Source organism: Ahaetulla prasina, chromosome 1 (genome assembly GCF_028640845.1).
Source record: "Ahaetulla prasina isolate Xishuangbanna chromosome 1, ASM2864084v1, whole genome shotgun sequence".
NCBI lineage: Eukaryota > Metazoa > Chordata > Lepidosauria > Squamata > Colubridae > Ahaetulla > Ahaetulla prasina.
Window position 1 is genome coordinate 318,899,665 of NC_080539.1, and position 26,664 is coordinate 318,926,328.

The window sequence follows — 26,664 nt, forward strand, 5'->3', positions numbered from 1 at the left end:
ACCAGTAGAGGTCACTGTTGTAATGTCCAAATGAGGTGTGAATAATATATGCAAGCCAAGGAAGTCATCAAGTTAAATGTTATATAAGGCAGAGGAAAGGAATGAGAAATAATGAGCAAAAGAAATTAAATGCAAGCTAAATAAAAAAACAAATCTAACTAAATCTATTTTATGTAATATTGTATGATACTTTACTATTCTTGCAAAATATCCCCCTTTCCACTATGTCTGTACGGATAATCCTCGATTTACGAGTGTTCATTTAGTGACTGTTTGAAATTACAATGGCACTGAAAAAAGTGACCTATGACCGATTTTCATGTTGCAGCATTCCCAAGTTCACGTGATCAAAATTCAGAAGTTTGGCAAACTGGTTCATATTTATGATCGTTGCAGTGTCCCTGTTTCCCTGGGTCATGTGATCAGCTTTTGTGGCCTTCTGACAAAGTCAATAGGGAAGCCAGATTCACTTAACAACTGCAGTGATTTACTTAACAACTGTGAAAAGAAAGGTCATAAATTGGGCAAAATTCACTTAAGAAATGTCTTACTTAGCAAGAAAAATTTTGTGGTTGTAAATTGAGGACTATCTGTACATACATTTCTTCATAAACATGTCTTCATACACTGCTTTTCAGTTTGAGGGAATCATCAACTCCATCCAGCCATGACTTTTGCCTTGTCCTCAAACCAGTCACTCTTGCTTCATGTATTGATTTTGCATTCAATCCTCATCTGACCGCATGTTATATATAACAGTGTTGGTCTGATATATTAATTTTTAGGTCTCTGCTTCTTGTTGCATTATAGAATCTGTCTAACATTTGCAAATCTTTAGGAACATAGTTGTACAACATTCCACAATTAAATGTTATTCATCTTATCACACAGTTTCTCTAAATGAAAAGGATACAATTTCATTTGGTTGGACTAGAAGACTTTCAAGGTCCCTTCCAACTCTATTATTCTATGTTCATAGAGACATACCAAAGGTAAAAATGTTGTCTGCAGATCCTCTGCCAGCATAATATTGCATTTCATGTCTCAGGTACTACTTTTCATGATAGATGACCTCACCCAGTAGTTCCATGTAGGTGTTAAATAATAGGGATGAGAGCATAAGTTCACAACTGGCTCCTGTGGTATGACCCTTCCCCATTGTCAACACTGACTGGAACCAACTTTAGAGAAAGAACCTCTTTAACAAGATGTCCCAAACCCTGAAACCCCACAGCCAGTCCAAGATATGATTCACAGTATCAAAAACTGCTGATAGACGTGGAGCTGGAGGATAGACAAATCATCCCATTCTAACTCCAGCAAAGGTCATTGACAAGCCCAATAAATGCTGTCTTCAAATTGTACCCTGGCTGAAACGAGTCCAGATAATCTGTTTCCTCTAGGGTCCTCTGTAACTTCTATTCAACCACCATCTCAATGTTCTTAATGGATACTGAGCAACAGTTGTTCAGGATTGCTGGATCCAGTGGCAGCTTCTTGAGGAGGGGGTGCACCATCATCTCATTCAAGACTGTTGGAATATTGATGCCATCTTGAATAGGCATTTTTTCTTGCATTCAATTAGATAATTTCTTCAACTTCGTCCAGCTGTACTCCAGCTTTCTCTTCTGTTTTAAACAGGTTTTAAAGACACCTTGTCCAGTTCTGTATGCTGGCTTCTGATGTAAGGGAAATGCCATTGTTATTTACTTTACCGCTTCACTTTCACTTCACTTTCTTATTTAAAGAAAATTGAAATAATTTATTTAAGCATTAGAGAACATGGCAGATATCTTATAGCTTGGTTTTACACTGAGAAAAAAAATGACTTGGAGAAGTTCTGTTTGCAAGCTGAGACATTTTTTGAAGCAGCCGCACAAGCCTAGAAAAAAGTCTGAGTGCTGTGGTGATTTGTATCAATTCCTGTGCAAAGCCCCTCTTTTCATGGCTTGAATGTAAGAAATGAATTTGGAGAAACTGGGTAAAGGAAAGGGATATCACAATGAGATTTATCCCTACAGTATCAAATAATATTGTAACAACAGCAGAATTGAAAATGATAATATCTGGAATCAAAATAAGCTAAAACACTAACAATTTGAGCTATGCAGAAGACAACACTTTATTAATTGGAAACGAAGACTTAGAATATGTATTTTATGAAAACAAAAATGGAAAAAATTAAAACAAAATCCGAGTTAATGTTAAATATTAATAAAGGGCAATGTCAGCTAGCATACTTAGTAATCTTAATGGTGAAAAAATGAAGGTGTTAATTGCTTTATTTTCTTGAGGGGAGGAACACAAGGACAAACCTGGACAAGCTGAAGAAGAATAAGGATATTTCTTTCCAGTGGTAATAGGTGGAGAAAAAGTGTGAGAGAAAAACCTTTGAATTAAGAAAAACACAGATTGTAAAAACTAATCAATATTGAGTCAAACAAAAACTGTTCCCTTGAAGTGATGACCAACAAGCAGAAACTTGCATACTTTGGGCATGTGACATAAGCAGATGTTAGACTGGAAATAACTATTACATGTAAAATGTAATAATGTTACATTATTACTACACCAAATGTACACCATTTGCTACACCAAATGTAATAGTGGTGTAGTTGAGAAGTAGAAGAGAAAGGCAATGGAAAGATGGATGGCAAATACAAAGATTTTACAGTGCTGTAGATGGAAGAAATACACACTATTGTCAGAGAAAGGTTGAGGCTCCATTTATCCCTGCTATTACCATAAGCTGAGCTTGAGTTTATAATGAACAAATTGCACATATTTTACAGCAAAGTGCTGAGCTCAATACTTTGTGTCCCAGATGGATAGCTGGAGCTATGAATGAATCTGTCTTAACAGTTTGCCTTTAGCATGGTAAATATCTTTTGGTGTGCAGTTGTTTTATTTCTCTGTCAGAAATACTGTATACAAATGAGGGAATTCCTGGTCTCTGGGATCGTCCTTTTCCAATATAATTCTGTATTTACATATTCTCTTATTTCAATTAAACAAACAGTAGTAGATTATAACAGTTCAATAAGAAAGATGTAAAATAAAAATAAAAATGCATTGTGTGAATGTTCATGATAAAACAGAAAATTGGCAATATAGTCATGGCACAGTAGAAAGTATCAAAAGCTGTTAAGAAATTAGAATAGAATAGAATAGAATAGAATAGAATAGAATAGAATAGAATTACTGACTGAAAACACAGTGCTTCACTTGAGTTTATATTATATCCAATATTCATACTTACATTCATTCGATTAGCTGTAAGTCAATTTGTATGTATTCATAAGAATTCAGTAAAGCCTTTAAGAGAGCACCAAATTCTCCAGCTTTTATCTATTGATAAGTGGGCCTTTATGACATCCAGAAGAAGAAACAGGATTATATACAGAACTTTCTGCTGCCAGCTCTAGTAGCTCATTTTATTAATCTCATTAAGCCATGTATGTGGTTTTTGACTTAGAATGATAGACAAAGGCATTCCTTTATGAATCAATCAGTGTGTCTTGCTACAAAGATAAACATAAACTTCTGAAAATGCTGGTGAAGCAACCACTGGATGTTGTTTATTTCACCAGGATTGTGTTTGTCCTACAGTAAGGATTTGCTTCCTTTGTAAAGGCAATTACTACATTTCAACAATTTAAAGTAGAACTATGTGTATATCTTCAAGCTTTAGTATTATCTAATATAACTCCAATTGTGAGTTTAGAATTTGATTCTGGGCTGCTTAGCAGGTAGGAATGAATTATGCAACTATGCATATTTTCATCTAAAGCATCTAACGACTATAGGAGTTTCAGATTTATGTGATTGTTGACTCTCTCATCTTTATATTTGTCAAACTGTTGTAAAATCACAGTTGTGGTAACTCCAGCTAAGATATTGTGTGCTTAATTTTATTCCTGAAATTGAGTTATGCAAAAGGAATAAATTAATAACATAGCTGGTGTAGCCTATATAGTACAGCTTTGGTCAATGGCTGAAGTTTTGCCTTATACTGACAGAAGATTCATTTCTCAGTGTTACTCATTAACTCACATTTAGAAGACAAGTTGTACAAATCTTTACTTGTATCCACTAATGTACATGCTCTAATTTGGCTGGGAAAGAGGGACTCTGAAAGAATGTTGTATGGTGGGCATTATAAATAATCCAACAGCTTCTGCAAAATATATTTTATTTCAGGATTTATAATGAAGGACTTTCCATTTCTGAGGCATGCCAAAGCAGTCAAGAAGATGGAATTCAAGTTTTACCACCAAAGTCACCAAGAAGTATGCCTGAGTGGCAAAGAATAGCTGAGTTCTATGTCGAAAAGCCTCAACTGAAATTATTAGGAAAAAAGGTATGGCTTCATTCATACTTGTAGTAATTCATAAAAAATCTTTTAGGTATTTTTAAGAAATCTCACTTTTGAAGAGTAACTGAGATTGGTTTTCTTTAAATCTCGCAAAACCAAACATACAAAGTTGCTTGTAAAAATATGTGAGTCTTACATTAATGCAGAAGGTCTATCACTAGACAGACCTCTATATTCTTTCTTTTTTTGTCAGTATTCTGGGATTAAATTAATTGAAAATAAGAGGTCTGTCTTTGATAAAATTCTCTAAAATAATTTCCCTATCTTGTGACAAACTACAATATGTGGCTATTGCCACTTAACAGATACATTGGGAAACATGCAGTTTTAAAGAAGCCAATGACTTCTACTATATTAAAAAGTATAAGGGTTTACTTTAGCTTAAACCATACATTTGAAACATCAAACACAGCACTCTTCTAAAAGCTCTCTGAAAGGGATAGACAGTCTTGAGTTCTCATTCAAAAGTTACCTGGTCGGAACGTGATATCAATACTTTGGATGGAAGGGGTTTTTTTATGCCCTCCAGTAGTCTTTAGTAGCACATTGCACTATTTGAAGACAGCAAAATGTGCATAACATAAAATATATCTGCTGTTCATTTAAGCAACGTGTTTAGAAAAATGCTTAATTATATATCATATTAAATCAGTTTTCAAATTATTTTTTGAAGATGAAACTTCAGCCTGGATCTCTTAAAATGTTTTGGACTCCAGCTCCCCATAAATTTTCTGCTCCTCTTTCCGTTATGAAGGAAATCTTGTTTTCCAAGTATGAGGTAAACTTTCTAAACGTATTTGAAGACCACGTGAAATTTAGCATCAGGTTTGTGTTTTCCTAAATATGCAGCTATGCAGAGAAAGTTTTTTCCTGTATCAGGATCTTCTGTATATTAAGTATGTAAATTACACAACAATTAAATATTTACTTTAATTCAAAAAACTATGATATATTGTTCTCCAATAATAAAGAAGTTATTACAAAATTTCCTTTTAATAATTATATGTATCTTGTCATAATCATAGACATATTATCTATGAGTACTATGCTCCTAAATATTTTACTTCTAGGTTTTCAGTATTTGTATAACTTCAAGATTAACTGTGACATCTTCTTGATGTCATACATAGCTAGATTTTCCAGTTCTATTTATTTATCTGTTTGTTTCCTTGTTTATGGTGAAGAATGAAGCCAAAGTAACTTTGCCTACAATAGTTATTGTTCCAGCTTTTGTTCTAAATTTTTTATAATTTTTAAAAAAGAAAACCTTGGAGGTTTGTTTAATCCATGGAATGCGGGATGCTAATATAGCCACAATTAAATTCTTAAGCCAAAAATGAATAATCTTTCTCAATAAGGTTTCTTAACCTAAATATAATGGTGGTTTACCCACTGAGCCTTCCTTCCCTCATCACTCTCACCTAAACAAAATTGAAAGCTTGTATATCATGGCTGAAATTGGCAATTTAATTGTTTTCTTGAATTTAAGTTTAGTTTTTATAGTCCTAGATTACTGTTTATAGCTACCTAGTAATTATCATAGAAAAACACATTCTCTTTAATTTTTTTCCAGAGCAATTTGGTTCATGGGGTTATTTATGAAGATTTTTCCATTGATCTTCAAGAGAAAGAAAAGGCAGAAGGCGAAGATGACTTTGACTATTTATTTGCTGTATGTATTATAGTTATAGCAATCATGGGAGTGTTGTTTCAATGTTTTGAAGAATCTCATTCAACTTTTATAACATCAAGTTTTGTGAGGTTAATCAAAACTAATCAGAAATGCACTTCACACAAGTACAAAAAATTTAATCCTGATGAAGGAATGGATTCCTAAAAGTATTTCTCCAGGGTCCACCGTAGAAACCAAGCCATAATCAATGGAAGTGTTTTTCCTTTTCTGCATGTAGAACAATATAGTTTCAGTAAAGTTATTGCAGTTAAAGTTATTAACTTTCCTGTGTGCTTTATACAGAAATTAGAGGTGAACATTATTCTGTCACTTTCTGTGCAACAGTTAACATCCTTTGTGCTGCCCTGGCAAAACATGAAGGCAAATCCAGAGGTGGAAAACTATAGGTAGTCCTTGAATTACGACCACAATTGAGCCCAACATTTCTGTTGTTAAGTGAAACAGTTTTAAAGTAAATTTTGCCCCATTTTATGAACTTTCTTGACACAGTTGTTAAGGGAATCACTGCATTGGATAAGTTAGTAACCTGGTTTTTAAGTGAATTTGGTTTCCCCATTGATTTTACTTGATAGAAGATTGCAAAAGGTGATCACATGATTCAGGACACTGCAACCATCATAAATATGAGTCAGTTGCCAAACATCTGAATTTTGATCATGTGACCATGGGGATGCTGCAAAGTCATTACTCTGAAAAATGGTCATAACTCACATTTTTCAGTGCTGTTGTAATTTTGAATGGTCACTAAACAAACTGTTGCAAGTCAAGGATTACTTGTACTGTCTTTTAGGGATACTTTGCTTCTGTGTTTCCTCATAACATTGTTGCCTACTGTTCTCACTAGCAATCCTTAGATACCTTCATCCTTTCATTAATTTTAGTTTTTTTCAATTTAAGTCTTACTGAGCTCCCATAATTTGCCTTTCTCTACCTCTCAAAAAATCATTTATGTATTTTGAAATTCTTCTAGACAATTTCTTAAAATAATCCCTATGTGGTGTACAAAATGAAACAGGATGAAATATAAAACACAATAAAACATAATTTTAAAATAATCTGATTAAAAATGTGCTGTTTCCAGTATCAGGACAACATATACATCTTCAGCACATCTCAAAAACCATAGAGAAGGGACTCCGCATCTAGCTGAAGGGGGTGCATTCCAAGGAACAATGATGAAAACTAAAATCACCGTCAGACTGAAAAGAATATATTTTTAATTCTAAAATGTTATTGGTGATGCAAGTAAATTCATTTGGGGTATGATGCTCCCTGCCCACTTGGTTTTCAACACATAGTCTTGCATATTTTGGATCTATTGATTGACGTAAAACTGAATTGAATAGGAGTGCCAAATTCTTTCTTTTTATATTCCCAGAGTAAGCTTCCACATATTCTATATGCATTTAAGTAGAAGTGAATTCTAGGTCTAAACATTAGCCTAAACGACTAGGATGGGGGCTGGAAAAACAGTGGAAGGGAGATTAGACAAAACACTTAAGAGATACATGGTAAGTCTGTTGACAGACAGACTTTTATAAATAGCAATTCAGCTAAGGTGGCAGGAAATCTAGGAAGAAGCATTTAAAATCCTCCAAAGAGATTCCATTTTAATAAATTCACTATAAATGAAGATTAAAAATTGATCTTACAGTTCCTACAATTCTATATTTACCACAGAACAATCATTGAATATGTCTCTATAATTCTTGTTTCCTTGATTTGGCTCAGTTTGACAAATAGTTTGCAAGCTGCTATTTTGCTTACTGGCTATTGCTACTTCCTATTTCACCTAGCAGATCTTAGGAGAACAGAAATGCTACAAAATAATAGTATTAGTAAATGGCAATCAGCAGCGCTATATAATGTGTGAGGTGTATGATACAACATTGCCTGTCTTAATAGGAACATGTGGGAGGGCTGACATTCTGTAAACCAATAAAAATAATAATAAAAAAATAAATAAAAAAATTAAAAATTAAAAAATTAAAAAATAATAAAAATAATTTTTACTGGAAGCAATCGTAACCTACCCAGTTACTGATGTTAAGAATAACTTAATTCATACTATTGTTTTGTTTCTGCATGTGCTTTACTGTAGCTACAGCTGTTATAAGTCCTTTGAACTATGGGTTGCTGCAATGCATAGAGAAGCACCTGTCTGAGAGAAGACAAAGCTTTACCTCAGGACCTTTTCTCTCTGCTTTAGCTTTTGTGATCAGCTCTGGTGACTCAGCCAGCTGCCCTTGATGGGCTCATGATTCCTTCAGGATTTACTTTGCAAATATTTTTTTTTAGTTCAGCCTGAGCTAGTTGATTCCAGCCTACTCTTTAACAATTTACTGTTATATAGCACCCCCTAGTGATGAGCAAGTTGTCTCTCAACTCCTGAACAAAGTCGGGCAACGTATAGGCTTTGCTGCTTTTTGTGCAGGAGTCTCACTGCAGCGTCACATGATGTATTGGGACTTTTTTACCCTTTGCTAAACCGGGCGTGGGTGTGGCCAGCGCATGATGCATCCGGCCTGCAGGCCAGGAGTTTAGTGTGTTTGCATCTTGTGGGACACACGAGGACAGCAAAAAGTTCATCTGTAGGCACAAACATCCATGAACAAAGGCGTTGTCATTAGCAAGTTTGCACTGTTGTTCTTAATTGAGGATACAAATAGATTTAGTTTAGTGTAATAAGGATGCTAGGCAGCCACATATTTGAAACGCTTCCTGTGTGTTGTCACATATAAACTATTTTATATAATACAATATCTAATCATGGGACAATATCCAACTTCTATCTGCTACAAATCAAACTATCCATATTGTGTCTTGGATTTTTAATATATTTATTTTTGATATGCCACTATAAAAAATAACTCATTCCAGAAGGATGTATCTCATCTTCATTTATGGGAGGCTATTACTACGGTAGTTAAAGAAGTCCTTAATTGTCCTATCTTTTACAGCCTTTGTTTCTTGAAGGATAGTTAGGTTGATGTGGTCTAGTAATTCCCCTTTGCTTAAACAATTGTTGGAAATACTTCACCTAAGTTATGAAAACAAGTATTGCTTTGATTTCTTACATTAATATTTGTTAACTTTAATAATAAATATCAACACAAATTTTCTTGATTTAAATAACTGTCATTAACCAAGCTCATCATAAAATTCATATAGATTGCTTACAGGATCAGAATCTAAAACCATTTTTCAGATAAGAACTATACTAGGCTTTTAAAAATCTTATTATTGTAAACAGATCAATTTTGTTTTTATTGTAGAATATTAGTGCAAATAGAAGACGTGGTTCCTTTCCAGAACTTGTGCTTCCAAAAACTACAGTAAAGGTATTGTAATTTTAAAATTAGAAGTATGTTTCATGATATTATTTTATCTGTGGTTTGATTATATACTCTTAATAGGAAACTATGCTAAAAATTAAATTGCAGCATTGTAAACAAGTAAGAATAATCATACTTAAAATATGATTTACTTTTTGGTAACTACATATTGGTAAGTTGATTTGTTAAAAGATACTATTATTTAGTAGTTCTATTCAAAGAAGAAAAACCTGACCAATATAGTAATTATCAGAACTTTATATACTATTCCCAATCATGAGATGATGTTGATATGGCTATGATGTTTAAAGTTGAAAGACTCACAGAATAACATTGAATCAAGAGAACAATTACACTTAACAGATTATAGAGAAGGAGGCAGCTTATTTTTCTCAATGAAGAATAGTAGTATAATATCTATTTGTTGTTGTTTCAGCACAGATTGAAAGGCCATATGGTTTGTTTTAAAACTCTTTGTTTTTTCATTAGTATTATATTCAGGTCAAGGTTGGATGGTGGATAATTTCTTGCCTCTCTTTCTGATGATACCAGAAGGGGAGGGAAGCTCCTCATCTTAGACAGTAAGCTTCTACTGTAAAATGCCTTTCTCCAAGCAGAAAGAGACAGGGACAGAATAACAGAGTTGGAAGGGACCTTGGAAGTCTTCTAATCCCACCCCCTGTTCAAGTAGGAGACCCTATACCATTTCAGACAATGAGTGTCCAGTTTCTTTTTAAAAGGCTCCAATGATGGAGCACTGACAACTTCTGAAGGCAACTCATTACATTATCTTATTTTTCTCACTGTCTGGAAATTTTTCCTTAATTGCAGGTTGCTTTTCTCCTTGATTAGTTTCGATCCATTGCTTATTGTCTTTCCTTCTGGTGCTTTGGAAAATAGGTTGACACCTTCTTCTTTGTGGCAGACCCTCAAATATTGGAACACTGTTATCATGTCACCCCTAGTCCTTCTTTTCACTAGTCTGGCCATACCCAATTTCTGCAACTGTTCTTCATGTTTTTGCCTCCAGCCCCCTAATCATCTTTGGTGCTCTCCTCTGCACTCCTTCCAGAGTTTCAGCAATTTTTTTATAATATGGTGAGCAATGGAGTATTGCTCACCATATTATTATTCCAAGTGTGATCTTACCAAGGCCTTATAAAGCGGAACTAATTCTTCATGTGATCTTGATTCTATTCCTCTTAATGCAGCCTAGGATTGCATTGGCTTATTGGCAACTGCAGCAGCTTGCTGTAGGATATTTAAATAATTGTCCACTAGATTTCCAAGATCCCTCTTGCAGTTACTGTTATTGAGCAAAGTTTCACCTAATCTGTACCTGTACACCTGGTTTTTCTTGCCTAGGTGCAAAACTTTACTTTTCTCTACATTGAATTTCATTTTGTTAGATAGAGCCTGGTGTTCAGGTTTGCCAAGATCCCTCTGGATATTAAGTCTTTCTTCTGGGGTGTTGGCTACTCCTGCCAACTTGGTGTCGTCTACAAATTAGATGTGCTTCCTTTCTATCCCCTCACCTAAATCATTTATGAAGATACTGAAGAGTACTGGCATAATAATTTGATTTTAAATTGGGGTTTTATTAATATTCTTAAATATTTTAAATTTAATTTTAATCATTAGCCGTTTTGTAATTTTGCTATGTTTTAATTTGTTTTAATTGTACATATTTTGTATTTTATCTCCGGCTGTACACCGCCCTGAGTCCTTCGGGAGAAGGGCGGTATAAAAATTCAATAAATAATAATAAATAATAACTGGGCTTAAAAGAGAACCTTGGAGTACTCTGTTGCTTACTTCTCTCCATATACATGTAGCATTACATAATCAGTGCCATTTGTCAGTCAGATTTCTGGTTATAACTTTGTTTATTTCTAGCTGTTTGGAGTTCTATTGCTTGATTATCTTTTCCAGGGTCTCCCCAGGTATTAATGTCAAGCTAATTGGTCTGTAGTTTCCGGGACCTCTTACAATTTTTTTGCCTATTTTAATTTGAATTCCAAGTCTGTCTTTCACCGTTCTGTCTTTGGTAGGTTGGGCTATTTTTTCTTTTTTGTGGTGAAGAGAGATGCAAAGAAAGAATTAAAGTAGCTCTGCTTTCTCCCTGCTGCTTGTCACTTCCTTGCCATCTTCTACAATCTTCTATAGTGGACTGATTGTTTCTTTGACTTTTTTCTTATTTTTTATGTTTTATATGGACCATTGTTTTCTGCTTGTGCTTTCCTAGAGAAACATGCTCCATGTAAGAGAAATTAAGAAACACCTGCTTCCAGCCCATAATTTCATAGTAGTATCCTCAGCGAAAGCAAAGTGTGTGTGGGGGGAGAGCTTTCCCTTGGGCTGCTATATTCTACAAGTGGAGTTTACAAACTGTGTATGGCTGGAGATTCCCCAGGCCAAGGGCCATCTCCCATTCTGTTCTATAAAGTCCCTTGTCCCATTGAATAAGATTTTCTTTGCCTCTTCTGCCAGTGAGAGTCTACTGCTCTGGATAATTCTGATTCTAGTCATTCCTTAGTTTAAAAATTCATAGCAATGGATAACATATAGTATTTCCTGGGCTAAGTGGTAAATATATTGAATCATGCACTAAATAAATAAAGAAAATGTAAATAAAATTCAAATGTCAGTATGAATATTTTATGAATGAATATTCACCATATCCGAGCACTCTGATATATGCTTGTATCACTATTGCATAAATTTACATTTCTTTAAAAGGCTATAGTTTTTTTGGAGTTTTTCATTAGTCTTCCAGTTTTCAATTTACCTATTCTGCTTAGTTTGGTCAGCAACTAATAGATTCTATTTTTTGTAAAACATATTGTAAAACCTACATAATTACATTATACATTATATTATTTCAATACATTAATATTTATACTAATGATTATTAATTTAGGAGACTTCAACCTGCCATCCCTGAGTTCAGTCTTGGATGTGGCCCAGGAGTCCATGACCACCATGGCAGACATGGGCCTATTCCAGATTATCACAGAATTGTCTTGGGACAGTGATCACACATTCAGCATGATTTTCTTTTCGGAGCAATGGCAACATGATCTAGTGGAAGATTTAACATTATCCCCCCTGTCATGGTCACATCATGCCCTAGTATCTATGAGAATTTTTTATGCCACCTCCCTCTGCAGGGAGGCTGGACTCATTTGAACAGTCTGCCCTTCCGGTGATTGATGACTTGAATGGATCCCAGCGTGAACTGATGGACATCCCAAGGGTTTTGCTGCATGTCCCTGCTGAGCCCTTGGTAATGAATCAAAGGACAGCTGGGGCTTTGGACAGGGTTGAATCTGTGTGGCAAGACTGAATGACTGAATGCATAATGTCTGTGCAGATTCTCTATCCTCCAGGTCATGGTTTTTCCAAAGGTGCTTTTTCCAAAAGGCAACTGGACTTTTTTGAGTGCATGTAGTTTCAAGGCACAAGTCTTTTACATACTTAGTTCTGGATAGAATGGCATACCCCAGACAGACCTGCTGCTCAACTTGAACACGAGGTGGCAGTCGTGGCTAGTAGAGCCTTTGCACAGTTGTGCACCAGTTGTGGCCTTTCCTTGATGAGGAGTCCCTGTGCTCAATCATTCAAGCCATAGTCATCTTACCTTGGACTACTGCAATATGCTCTACATGGAGCTACTCTTGCATGCTACTCTTGAGCATTCAGAAGCTTCAACTGGTGCAGAGTGAGGTGGCACAGATAATCTTTGGGAGCCTACAGTGGCCTATGTTACACCACTGTTTGGAGACCTGCGCTGTTGCTGGTTTGCTCCTAAGTGCAATTCAAGGTGTTGGTTATTACTTATAAAACCCTGTATGGCATAGGTCCAGGTTACTTGAGGAACCATCTCACACCTAAGGGACAGGTCCACTTCATCCATGCCAGCAGAGAATCCATGCTATGGATCCCGTCAGTTAAGGAATTCCAGCTGGTGGGATCCAATAGAAGAACCTTCTCTATCCTGCCCCTTTGGAACATCTTATTCCCTGAGGTGAGATTAGCTCCCACCTTCCTGATTTTTTATTAGAGCCTGAACATGTGACTCTGCCAGTTGACTTGGAGCCCCAATGGGGGAATATCACATTTGATTGACCAATAGTGGTTCCCACCTCTCCCCTTATATATTCTGCTACCTTCCCATGATTTTATACATTTTTACACAGGCATACAGATATACACATTCATTCATTCATTCATTCATTCATTCAAATGTTGTAAGTTGCCCAGAGTCATCTTGTGGTGAGATGGGCAGCAAACGAATTTAATAAACAACAAGCTCTAATATTTAGCTAGCAGGTCATTGAAGATAAAAGAGATAAATACTATATCAGTATTAATGATGATTTAAAATGCCAATATTAAGCATATGATTTAGTAATGAACATACGATTATTTATCCTTTTCATCCAGAACTAAATATAACATTAAAAAACTTCAGCAGATTGCATCAAAGTATGTGTTGTATGATAATTTTTTTATCCTAAGTATTAAGGGCCCCATTCTGCTGTTAACTAATATCATCTGTGCATGTTGAAGAGTCTTATTCTTTTCTGCACTATGAATATAGATTTCTCTGAATTATTAATAATCTCTTAGCAAACAATTTGTGTGCATTAAAAATTATCTTTAGAGTGTAAAATCAGAATTGCTTAATTATTTAAAATTATCTCTATATGTTTTTTGTGTTATAGGATGAATGCATTACATATGTAAGTAGTCTGCTATAGAAGAGTGACTCCTCTAGTAAATAAGTATGTCGAATTTCTATGTTTTATTCAATTCACATGACATTAGTATGTATAAAAGTGCAATAATTTTCTATGAAGCTTATCACCAAAATAACAGATTATCTGAAATAAAAATATGAAAAGAAATGCATATTTTGAAACTCCATGTCTAATTATACTTACCAGAACATGAGTAGCATTTCCAATTTATTTAGTTTATAGTTATTATCTTTACAAAAATATTTGGAAGCAATTTATAGCAATTCTGAATTCATACCAGAAATACAAGTTTTTGGTCTGTGGTATAGTATATATTTCCACAAAAGTTAGAAATTGATAATTGTAATGTATAGTATTACTCCTAAATACAGGTAATCCCAGAGTTAAGAACATTCCCTTAGCGAATGTTCGAAGTTACGTGATAAGCGCCCCTTAGTGTTTATGAACAAATTCCAAAATTACGAATGTTGCAGCTCATGGCAGTTGTTTGTCCTTATGAATGACCTCAGAGGCTCGGCAACATTCACCCTGCCAATCCCCACCCCTATGGGTCTTCATAGGCAATAGGCCTGTGGATACTCACTTTGCAAAGATCTAGAGAAACTTTGCTTTCTTGGCCTGTTTCGGTGCCTCAGGCCTTCAGTGAGTGTGCAGAGAATGAAGGCCTAAAGTACCGCAAGATCACATGAGATTAGTAGCACATGATCTCACACTACTGATCTCTGGTGATCTCATGGTATTATAGTCCTCTGTTCTCTGCAAATGGAGATCTGGATGAGATCTGCAGAAAAAGGCTTTGCAAATGGAGGGAAGGCCTGTTATACTGAAGCTTTCCTTCCATTTGCCATCTTGCAAAAAGCCTTTGCTACCAGGAACGAAGGACGGGAGGGACCACACATTGCTCCGGGGGCTTCATTCTCTTCAGCAGAGGCCTTGAAGAAAGGCTTTTCTTGGTGAAAACAAAGCTCCAGGGCGACATGTGCTTCCTTTGTTCTTTGAAGTGGTACCCCATAGGCACATAAACACTTTTTGGTCAGAGGCTGAAGCTTCTGTGAGTCATGATCTCTTGAGACTTCAGGCAGCTATCCACTTTTTGCGGAGAATGGGTGCTTGAAGTCTTGTGAGATTAGGGCGTCCAGAAGCTTTCAGTTTGTGCACAAAAAGTGGCAGGCAGAAGTGGCAGGCAGCCTTGGTGAGTCAGAGAAGCCAAGCAGGGCGTACTCATCCTGCTCTCCCTCTGCTCTCATCATTTGCTTGGAACAGCAAAGAAACATAGAGGCTGGAGAGGAGATCTTCACAAGGTAAGTGACCCAGTGCAGCAGGATGTGGGGGGGAGCAATTGTGGGGAGCCCAGGGGAGGGAGAATGAGGTATCTCAGTGAATCAGGGGAGGTCTTGGGCAGTCTGAAACAGGTGGCCTGTTCTATCACTAGCCCCCCCCCCCATGGGCTTCTCCACTGTGAGATACCTCATGTGCACAATGAGTCACACATTAGATTAGCGAATGCGTGGGCAAAAGGAGTTATCGCGTTCAAGTTACGCAATTCCCTCCTATGAATTATTGAGTTACGAATAATTTGTCCATTACAGGGATGAATAATTCGTCCAAGGTCCATTATATTTGTAACTTGAGAACTACCTGTAATAACCCAGTTCAGCCTGCAAGGAATTTCTGTAGTAAATTTATGTAGATGAAACATTTAAAAACAAGGCCCTCCAAACGGGTGGGTCTGTAACTCCCACAATTCTCAGTTAGTTCAGGAATGTGAATTGTCATGTTTCGTATCATACAACATCATTATTTTATCAATACCCATTGAGTTGTGTTTGTTGATCATTAAGGCTTTTCGGTTTGGCCACTGCAATGTTTTCAGTGAAGGCAAATGTATATCACATCTAGATAAACTATGCTATTATCACAATACTCAGATTCACTAGTTTGGCCAACTGTAATATTCGCATGGAACTTTGGTTAAAGTGTGCTTCTTGATTTAAATTGTATTACATATCAATATGTTTCCCAAAATGATGGGAATAAAGTAAAATTTATTTTCTTGCAGGACCGTTTGGTAAAAAGGCCAAGTAGTGCACCAGAATTGTCCTCATACAGAGACAAAACACTTATAAAGATTTCTTCAAGTTTCAAAACTGCTATGGAAGAGCTTGATATCATGAGCAAGCATGTTCCTTTAACAACACCTAATGTTGCAGTATCAGAACCTGAAACTTCTCTAGAAAAGCATACTTTTGCTGCTAACCTTTCAGGAATTAATTTTCACCCTTCAAAAGCACCTATAGATCCAGAGCAAGGTTCTGAATCACATATGGGAAATACACTAAAAATTCCTAAAGGAAATCTTTTTGAACCAGAGCCTGCTCAAGGTCTCCTAGATCAGACTGCTCTTGCTGATGAATGTCGAAAAGCTGGAATTAAGTACATCATTTTCCCAAAGAAAAAAAAAAGATCAATGAAAATAGGGAAAAGTATTACTCCCAAAGTATTGGATAGTATATTTCAAAAATTAAGTCAACCTCCAAAGATTCTTAAAAGGTTGTACATTTAATAACAATTTTATTATGTATTTATTTAGACAGTTGGATAGGACAGATTTAAGGCACAGATCTGTTGGTTAAAGATATTTGGATTGGGGAAGATGTCTGAAGGCTCTCTATATGAAAATAATTACTACTGATAGTATTTCTGGGCTAGAGCAAGATTGTATTAATTGCTATGGAGCTGCAAACTCTGTTTGTTCCCCCAAAAGTAACCAAGATCCAGATCCTCAGCTTTGTCAATGTGAGGGGTGGTAGTCAAAACAACGCTGACAGTGAAATCAGCAGAAAAAAACATTTTCTTAAAGCTATTTCTAAAGGCACCTATTCTTTCTGTTGCAGGCATTGAGCCTTTGGTTTTTTGGTCAAATAAGCCTCATTTCATGAGCACTAGTATTGCAACAGCAAATATATCCTTCCTATTGGTATAAACCAAGCTTTATTTTGCCACGGTGAAGGAAGTAAATATTTATAAGCATTGCTAGGTTTGTGATAACTCTTTTTTTACAAACCACCATTTGGGAGAAAATGCTTTTAAGTGATCAGTCAGATTCTCTATTGTTTGCAGAGGATATTCACATTTCTGCTTGTGCCAGGGTCAGCCCTGAGGAAAATAACCCAGTATGATTTCAAAAGACCTGACTAGTTAATTGCAACTATGGGGAAAAAAAAACTGTTCCCAATTTTGGCTGAGGCAGCTTCAGATTTCTCTCCATGCTGGTTACCTCCAACTCTGCTACTGCAAGTCTTGCTATCGATCGATGCTCCTATTTATACTACCAGTTCCTACTGGCTCCTCTGGAGGTATGATGGTTGATCTTGCCAGAGAAAATTCATAGCGAATTCTGATTAAACAATCATCTGAATCATTGGAATAGTGAAAACTATGATCTTCATTTGGGCCATTTCAAGATCATTAAATTTGCATTTGGTCATCTCATATCCAATCTATATCTGCTGTCTTTTTCCAATTCTACTAGTGCAACGCTGGCTTGCTTTTTAGGACAAATAATTGGATTTCTCAGCATCAGGTTTTTCATGGTTCTAATCAGTGGATAATATTGCTTGGAACACCTAATATACAGTGAGGCAAACCATTTATATATATATATATATATATATATATATATATATATATATATATATGTATATATGTATATATGTATATATGTATGTAGGTCTTTGGTTATTCGGGTTTTCTCCCGCGTAAAATTGGAAGTGTCTTGGCGACGTTTCGACGAAGTGTCATTCGTCATCTTCAGGCTTCAGCTTCGTGCTTCTGGGAGCAATGTGTGATTGCAGCTGTTTCTTCCTTTTTAACTGCTAGTGGGGGTTTGAACTGATTGGGTGGGAGCTTGGCTGTGCTCTGATTGGCTGGGGGTTTTTTTGTGCTCTGATTGGCTGGGGGTGTGTCCTGTTTGGGGGGGGGCTTGGTTGTGCTCAGATTAGTCTGAGTTGCAGGGGGATTTGAGCTGGTGAGCTGCATTGCTGTTGTTTGGCTTCGTGTTTGTAGTCGTGCTACATCTTCATAGTGGGTGTCTGTCTGCTGTATGTATGGATTGGAGGGGTTTGAAATAGCTAATGTTGCAGCTGCGGTCTGACTTCTGGTCCTTGGTCGTGCTTCCTGATCAGTGTGTGTTTGGGTCTGCTTTCTGGGTGGATGTGTGGTGGTGACATTCTGTGTGGACCTCATGAGTGTGGGTCTGGTGTCATTCCTCGTGTTAGGGACTCGTTTGTCAATAAGGGCGGGTTTCCAAATGGCTGGTAGGCGGGAGGTATCATCTCGTTTGTTCATGCTGTGTGGGCGTTTTTCTATCTCAATGGCTTCTCTGATTATTCTGTTGTTAAAGTGTTCAGTTTTTCAGTTTTCAGTTTTTTTCTGAAGTGTTCAATATCGTGTCCTGTGGCTTTAAGGTGTTGGACCAGGGAAGAACCAACTTCTTCCCTGGTCCAACACCTTAAAGCCACAGGACACGATATTGACTTTAAAAAGACCAGAACCATCGCCAAAACTGAACAGTTTTCAGTTTATCCAGTCTGTAGGAGCAATGATATTAGGGATGCACTTTGTTAACTGCTGTTGCAATTCTGTAAATATCAGGTGCTTGCACATAAGATTTCCTCTGTAGCATCAGTCAGAATCCATGATATTCTCTGCCACTGGCCCATGTGATGTTACCTTGTCTGCTTATGGTCATGTATACTGGATAGTTCTTGCTCTGGTTATGCCCTGGTTCAAGGAATTCTTCCATTGATAAAAATAAGATATTTCCTTCATGCTTTCTTTCTCAATAGATATCCTCACCATTAATGCCTGACTCAGGGGCATCTGTCACTTCACCTGAACTGGCATTATATACAGCAGACAAGTTCTCTAAACATAGGAAATGCATTCAGGCTCCTTCTGCTATGAAAGGGAAGTTTGAATGAAAATATATGTGCAAAAATGAAAGTTCTGTTCAAGCTATATGGGATTGTCTTTGTAGGGGTAAAATGAATCTTTTACAGAATCATCCTTCTAGTTCACTGAGGGAGATACTATTTCAAATTTCCCTTTGAACTTGCAAAATAGATTGAATGATCTCCGTCAGAAATCAAACATTTATTTGTGGGGTGTATGCCATTCTACATGATTACAAAGTTATATACTTCCGTACTAATGGACAATTCTACTTTTGTTTCCATTAGAAATTTTCTTACCTTAACTTTAATATTATGGTACTTAATCTGGGTAGTCCTGTGGCATCTTAAATCTGTTTTAAGGTTGAGGTGGTATAAAGTGATAAATACATAAATAACAATCTATTAAATGTTGCAGTTTATATCATTTATTTCAGTAATCTGTCATTACTTCAGTTACACATTGATCATAATTTTGCTTCTCCTTTTTAGGTCTGTGTCTCTGACTCTTCAGAAGCTTAAGATGCATAATAAATACTCTATTCAAGTATCTCGAGCAATTAAACTTTATAGAAGCCCCAGCCTGCCTTGTTTGTTAAACTTTGAAACATTTGCCAAAAAACAGGGTAAAGGATCTGAAGATTCTGATTATCTTTGGGCCAGGCTATTGTGGAATAAATGGTTTGAGGAGCTGTTTGTTCCCACTAACAAACCTGACGATAAACAGATGTTAGGCAAACATCTTTTGGTACAGGAAATGGAGGATGCCGCAAAAGAAAAAGAATTACCAAACTATGTGAATCCTTTTCTATTTGATGGCAAAAAAGAAGAACTTGCACAGTGTGAGCATGAGATTGAGAGAATAACCCAAGAGATAAATAAAGGATGCACTACAGCGTTTAACTATTGTCGTCGTGGAGCAATATACAGAAAGATTGGAAAAATGCAGTCAGCTTTGGATGACTTAGAAAAAGTTTGTTTAAAACAAATATTTTTTTCATAAATTTTACTTAACTTATTGTATAGCTAAAGATTTCCAAGGGTGATTCTTCCTCTTCCTTCTGGTATTCACTTTTCAAAAGAAAACTGCAGTTTTTAACATTGCCTATTTTCGTATTCTAAACTGTTTAGCAGATAATGTCATAGTGTTTCCACATATATTTGCTTTCATGTGCACATATTATTGTACATATACAATCATTAGAAGGGAGGTTGATGAGACATAAGCAAGAAAACACAAATCTAGAGCTCTGAAAAAGTGTTTCCCTTTAAGATTTTTTGATTTTTTTGCAGATTTTGTCATTGAACAGTTATCAGCCTATTGTCTCACATGCAGATATTTTAAAAAATGATATCTGAGAGATACCAAATATAGTACCAAACTTCGGGCTTGTTCTATTTAATTCACAGCATCATTCAACATGTGATATACCAGTGTGAAACAGCAATCACCCCTCGTTCAATCATTTAAAAGTTAAAAGATAGTGAGGGCCAATTATGCAAATACTTAATTAAACAGGACTTATTTGGACAGTTCTGAACTATGTCAGCCTAGTAACTTTGACTTATCACAGTGGCTACTCATCATATAGAATCTGGAAGTTTGTTCTTATGTCTCACCCAAATTTCTGAAAACTTCCATTAAAAAAAACATTGATGCTTAATTGCCTGGAAAACGCTACAAAACAATTTCTAAAGCTTTGCGGTTTTATCAATTCGTAGTCAGAGATATAGTCTTGAATAATTTGAGACATCAGATCTTCCCAAGAGTGATATCCTGTCAAAAATCCTCAAGAGTATAGCATAAAATTATCTTAAAAGTACCTCCTGTCAGCCTTACCGGGTAGAGAAAAAAAAAAAATCCCAGACAAGCTAATTCTGCTTTATTATAAAGTTACATTAACAGAATCTTTCAAGTCTGAAAGTGCAGTTCTTCTGCCATCTCCTTTACAGGTCAAGAAACTAAAGGTGATCCTTTTTGACCCTCTTGCCCCACCTTCTATCCAGCTGCAAACTGTGATGTCTCTTATCTGATCGTTTCCTAGGCAGCATCTTTTTGCCCTCTTTCCCAAGGTTTTCCCAAGTGTTTTTCATGATACTTCTACCCACCTCTAAATAATCTGTAGATCTTTCTCATCTTGTCTAAAGTTAATTTTTACGATTCCATATTAGAAAAGCACATAGGAGCACAACAAGAAAGAAAATATTGCTCATAACAATGATGCTCATCTCAAGGGGCCGGAATAGCTCAGGCTGTAAGGAGCCTGTTATTAGAACACAATAGCCTGCAATTACTGCAGGTTCAAGCCTGGCCCAAGGTTGACTCAGCCTTCCATCCTTTATAAGGTAGGTAAAATGAGGACCCAGATTGTTGGGTGGGGGGCAATAAGTTGACTTTGTAAATATACAAATAGAATGAGACTATTGCCTTATACACTGTAAGCCGCCCTGAGTCTTCGGAGAAGGGCGGGATATAAATGTAAATTAAAAAAAAAAAGTTTGCAAAAAAGCACCAAGATGATGATGCAGACTTTTGGAGAAATGTTATATGCATAGATGAGTCAAAAGTGATTTTTTGAAAAAGCTATATCAGTATTATTGCATTTGGCAAAATCTAAACATTGCTCCACAATTAGAACTTCATACCAGTTCGTAAGCATGAATGCAGTAAAGTAATTATCTGAGGATTCCTCGTCTGCCTCGGGACCAGGACAAGTTGCTATCATGAAGGGAAAAGGAATACTGCTGGGTATTAGTGAATTCTCCAAAATTAACAAATTAACTCTTTTGGAATGACCATGTCAAAGTCCAGAGAATGTCAGAGAAATGGTGATAGAATCTGAAATGACCAGTTTGTGCTAGGAAATCATATGTTACTGAGCTGAAGCAGTTTTCCATGGATGTATGGGCCAGAATTTCTATATAGTGGTGTGTGAGGCTAATTGTTAAATAGAGGTAGGAATTTGGTTGCAGTTACTCCAACTATAAATGATTCAGTCATTTATTGAATCTAAGCTGGATGATTACTTTTCACATTGATACATCACACTTTGGTTTAATAATCTAGACTTCCTTTATATATCAGTGAGACTCAGATGCAGCTCTTACAATATTCAGTGGCAAAGATACAAAAAAATCAGACAATCCAAAAGGGAATAATAATTTTCATAGAACAGTCATATAATTATTTTATTATAAATGATAAAAATATTTAATTCAAGTTAGGGATGTCTGACTCCACATTTCTCTGGGTAGTTCATAAATAACATAAAAACCAACACAAATAAAAAATAAGATGGGATCCAGGCACAATATACAGGCAAAACATATATAATAATTGCCCTCAGCAGATTAATATCTGGTGGTGGTACTGAATAAAAATATATTAGATCAACAGCACTCAATTTGGATCAAGACCATATGAAGTTCAGACTAAAGGAAGTGAGAAAGGGCGGTTTTGGTAAATAAGTACATAAAAATACAATAAGCATAGAACAGATGAGAACTTGAATGCCAGGTAATAATAATAACAGGACAACTTTTCAAAGTGATCATGAAGATACTTCATCATGGGCAGAGAACAAAGAGAAATGTAAAACTATGAGCATTTCTTGAACATAGAAATTGTCTTTCTTAGAGCAGAGGGGAAAAGAGGAAAGTTTTTTTTCATCCTGACTGACTAGATGTGATATGTTATGCCAATTCTCCAGGGTGGTCTACTTCAGGGGAGTTAGAGTAATGGAAATCTTTTGAATAAAGCCTTTTCAAGAAAAGTTCAAAGAATGCAAATAGCAATTTATCATATTATGAAGACAAATTGTTTGTTGATGCTATTGACTAGGTGATCAGAGAGATATTTTTTATGTATTGAAGGTATGATACATGAATTGCATATGTGATTCAATTCAATATGTAGTTTAACAATAACAAATTTCATTCTAAACAAAAAAAAAAAAACAATAACAAATTTCATTTGGTTAATCAATTTCTTGGTCAGAATATATATAAGATATATGGGTAAATATTTCAGAATGTGCTGTATTACCATGACCCATATTTTAATATATTTTCATAAATAAAGATGATTATTATTAGCAGAGTAGAACAGGATGAAAATAATTCCTTTAGAAAAAACACAGTATCCCGAAGAATTGATCTATGTAAATAATGCAAAGGAGGATTATTAATGAATTGGTATTATTGCTGCTACATGTGATGTAGAAGGCAAGTACAGAATTTGTATCTTGAAATATTTTTATTGTAAGTATGGTTTGAAATAATAATCCAAATGAAGCTGAGATGGATAGACTACACTATGTTGATGAAGACTCATAGCCACTTATTGAGATTATCTTATAAGAAATAAGGCTGCTAATAATATATATTTCATTGATATATATTGATCTTGAACATACTTTAAATTAATTACCAAAGTGCAGTCAGGCCATATGTTAGAAGATGTAAGTTACATTTTCTATAGAAATATGCCTTACATTTGATTAAACTGATAGTATTTTATGTGTGGCAGATATAGTGTATAATTATTTATCACAACTATTTCCATATTCTTCTCTCTTCTCTGGGCTGTAAAACCAATTGTTCCAGAATCTATCTCAATTCTGTGGCTATGGCCTTGTATGTTATATTAGCAACTATAACACAGAGATAATCTCTTTAATGATTTTCAGATTTTCAGGGACCAGCTCGTGCCATTCTGGCTGCTCCATCTGCATTGCTCCAAACAAATATCTTCTCAGCTTCTACCAGATTTCAGTAGTACACAAATGCTAATAGCAAGCGAAGCTGGGTAATGTGGAGGTTTCTCTGATCCAAAATCCAGCTGCAAACATTGTTTGAAAGGAAGATACTCTACTGAAGATTGTTGTCATGTAATGTCTCACAGAACCTGAAAAATCAGGCAGAGATCCTGGGAAATCAGAATAGAATAGAATAGAATTTTTATTGGCCAAGTGTGATTGGACACACAGGCAGAGTGAGGGAACAAGTCCATTGCAAAAGAAACACTTCAACCCATGGGTGCAGGGAAACATGAAAAAGACACTCAGAGCACAAACACATTTGATTATATTGAGTGGGAGAATTACTTTGACAGGTTTTCAAGGTGCTGTTACATTACCGTACTAGAAATAAATATTTTCTCAGAAATCCAACTGATTGTATCAGGAGTTGGCCAGCCTTGCAGGACTTGGTATTAATTTTGAGAACCTCTCCGTCTATGGAGATTCTCAGTCATCCAGGTACTGGTTGTCCAAAGGTGCTTTTTCAAGAGGTAACTACTTGTTTTTCTTTGAAGATATTTTGTTTCATTTCTCGTCCAGCTCTCATCCAGAGCTGAAGAAGCTTTTTTTTTTTTTAGAATAGAATTTTTTATTGGCCAAGTGTGATTGGACACACAAGGAATTTGTCTTGGTGCATATGCTCTCAGTGTACATAAAAGAAAAGATATGTTCATCAAGGTACAACATTTACAACACAATTGATGGTCATTATATCAATATAAATCATAAGGATTGCCAGCAACAAAGTTACAGTCATACAGTCATAAGTGGAAAGAGATTGGTGATGGGAACTATGAGAAGATTAATAGTAGTGCAGATTTAGTAAATAGTTTGACAGTGTTGAGGGAATTATTTGTTTAGCAGAGTGATGGCCTTTGGGAAAAAACTTCTTGTGTCTAGTTCTGTTGTGCAGTGCTCTATAGCGTCATTTTGAGGGTAGGAGTTGAAACAGTTTATGTCCTGGATTTGAGGGATCTGTAAATATTTTCACGGCCCTCTTCTTGATTCGTGCAGTATACAGGTCCTCAATGGAAGGCAGGTTGGTAGCAATTATTTTTTCTGCAGTTCTAATTATCCTCTGAAGTCTGTGTCTTTCTTGTTGGGTTGCAGAACCGAACCAGACAGTTGTAGAGGTGCAAATGACAGACTCAATAATTCCTCTGTAGAACTGAATCAGCAGCTCCTTGGGCAGTTTGAGCTTACTGAGTTGGCACAGAAAGAACATTCTTTGTTGTCCTTTTTTGATGATGTTTTTGATGTTAGTTGTCCATTTTAGATCTTGCGATATGATAGAACCTAGAAATGTAAAGGTTTCTACTGTTGATACTGTGTTGTCTAGTATTGTGAGAGGTGGAATATGGAAGGGTTTCTCCTAAAGTCTACCACCATTTCTACGGTTTTGAGTGCGTTCAGTTCCAGATTGTTTTGGTCGCACCACAAGGCTAGTCGTTCGACCTCTCGTTTATATGCGGATTCGTCATTGTCTCGAATGAGACCGATCACTGTTGTGTCATCTGCGAACTTCAGTAGCTTAACAGATGGATCGTTGGAGATGTAGTCATTGGTATACAGAGAGAAGAGAAGTGGGGAGAGCACGCAGCCTTGGGGGCCCCCTGTGCTAATTGTACAGGTATTTGATGTGATCTTGCTTAGCTTCACCTGCTGCTTCCTGTTTGTTAGGAAGCTTGTGATCCACTTACAAGTCTGTTCCGGTACCTGTAGCTGGTTTAGCTTAGTTAGAAGAATGTCTGGAATTATGGTATTGAATGCTGAACTAAAATCTACAAAAAAGACCCTTGCATAGGTCTTTGGAGACTCAAGATGTTGTAGGATGTAGTGCAGAGCCATATTAACAGCATCATCTGTTGATCTATTTGGTCGCTATGCAAATTGCAAGGGGTCTAAGAGTGGATTCGTGATGGTTTTCAGGTAGGAAAGCACTAGCCTTTCAAAGGTTTTCATGACTACAGATGTTAGAGCAACTGGTCTGTAGTCATTCAGTTCCTTGATGGTGGGCTTCTTCGGCACTGGGATGATGGTAGAGCATTTGAAGCAAGAAGGAACATAGCACATCTCTAGTGATTTATTGAAAATATGGGTGAAGATGGGGGCCAATTGGTCAGCACAGACTTTTAAGCAAGAAGGAGTTATCTTGTCTGGGCCTGGAGCTTTTCCTGGCTTTTGTCTGTGAAATAGGTCCTGCACTTCCTTTTCTGTGATCACTAGGGGTTGTGAACCCAATGGGATGGGGTCAGTTGTAGGAGGCTTGGCTGTGTTGGTGTGTCTGAGATGGGTGTTGTGGAGATAGGTGGCTGTAGTTCCCTTTCAAACCTGCAGTAAAACTCATTCAGGTCATCTGCCAGTTGTTGATTACCTTCAGCCTGGGAAGGAGGTTTGCCAGAGCCGGTGATTCTTGGATGAAAAGTGAAACATCTTCAAGGAAAAACAAGAAAGTCCAGTTGCCTCTTGAAAAAGAAGGACTTAAGAATCTCTCATATCAATTTTCCTGCTCAGGTAGTTTAAATCTAGAATAATTAATCCGAAGTTGCTTGGAATCTCTTTCTCCTGCTTTCCCATTTCCCTGGGTTTTGATATCACTTTTTCAATGATCCTGTTTCCTATTCTACTTTCCCAGGGTATGTTAAACACTCTAACATAGTTGCATATAAATGTTTGAGACGTTTGAAGAAAGTGTCTATATTAGGAATATTTACATTGAAGCCTGTACGAGGGAATTTATGTCATAG

At 36.2% G+C, this 26,664-nt stretch overlaps 1 protein-coding gene across 2 annotated transcripts in view; it reads left to right on the top strand.

The window, feature by feature from the left end:
• The first annotated feature begins 6,017 nt into the window (after positions 1-6,017).
• The window catches only part of TTC6 (tetratricopeptide repeat domain 6), a 57,441-nt gene continuing 36,794 nt past the window's right edge, over positions 6,018-26,664 (top strand). The window contains exons 1-4 of one of the 2 annotated variants that reach the window (XM_058162297.1): positions 6,018-6,047; positions 9,344-9,409; positions 14,131-14,148; positions 19,611-20,091. In XM_058162297.1, the coding sequence (XP_058018280.1) occupies positions 14,132-14,148; positions 19,611-20,091 (498 nt within the window). In that variant the 5' untranslated portion in view covers positions 6,018-6,047; positions 9,344-9,409; position 14,131. Of the gene's footprint in view, positions 6,048-9,343; positions 9,410-14,130; positions 14,149-17,406; positions 17,523-19,610; positions 20,092-26,664 lie in introns of those variants that run through there. The other variant, XM_058162298.1, reaches the window with a different exon arrangement.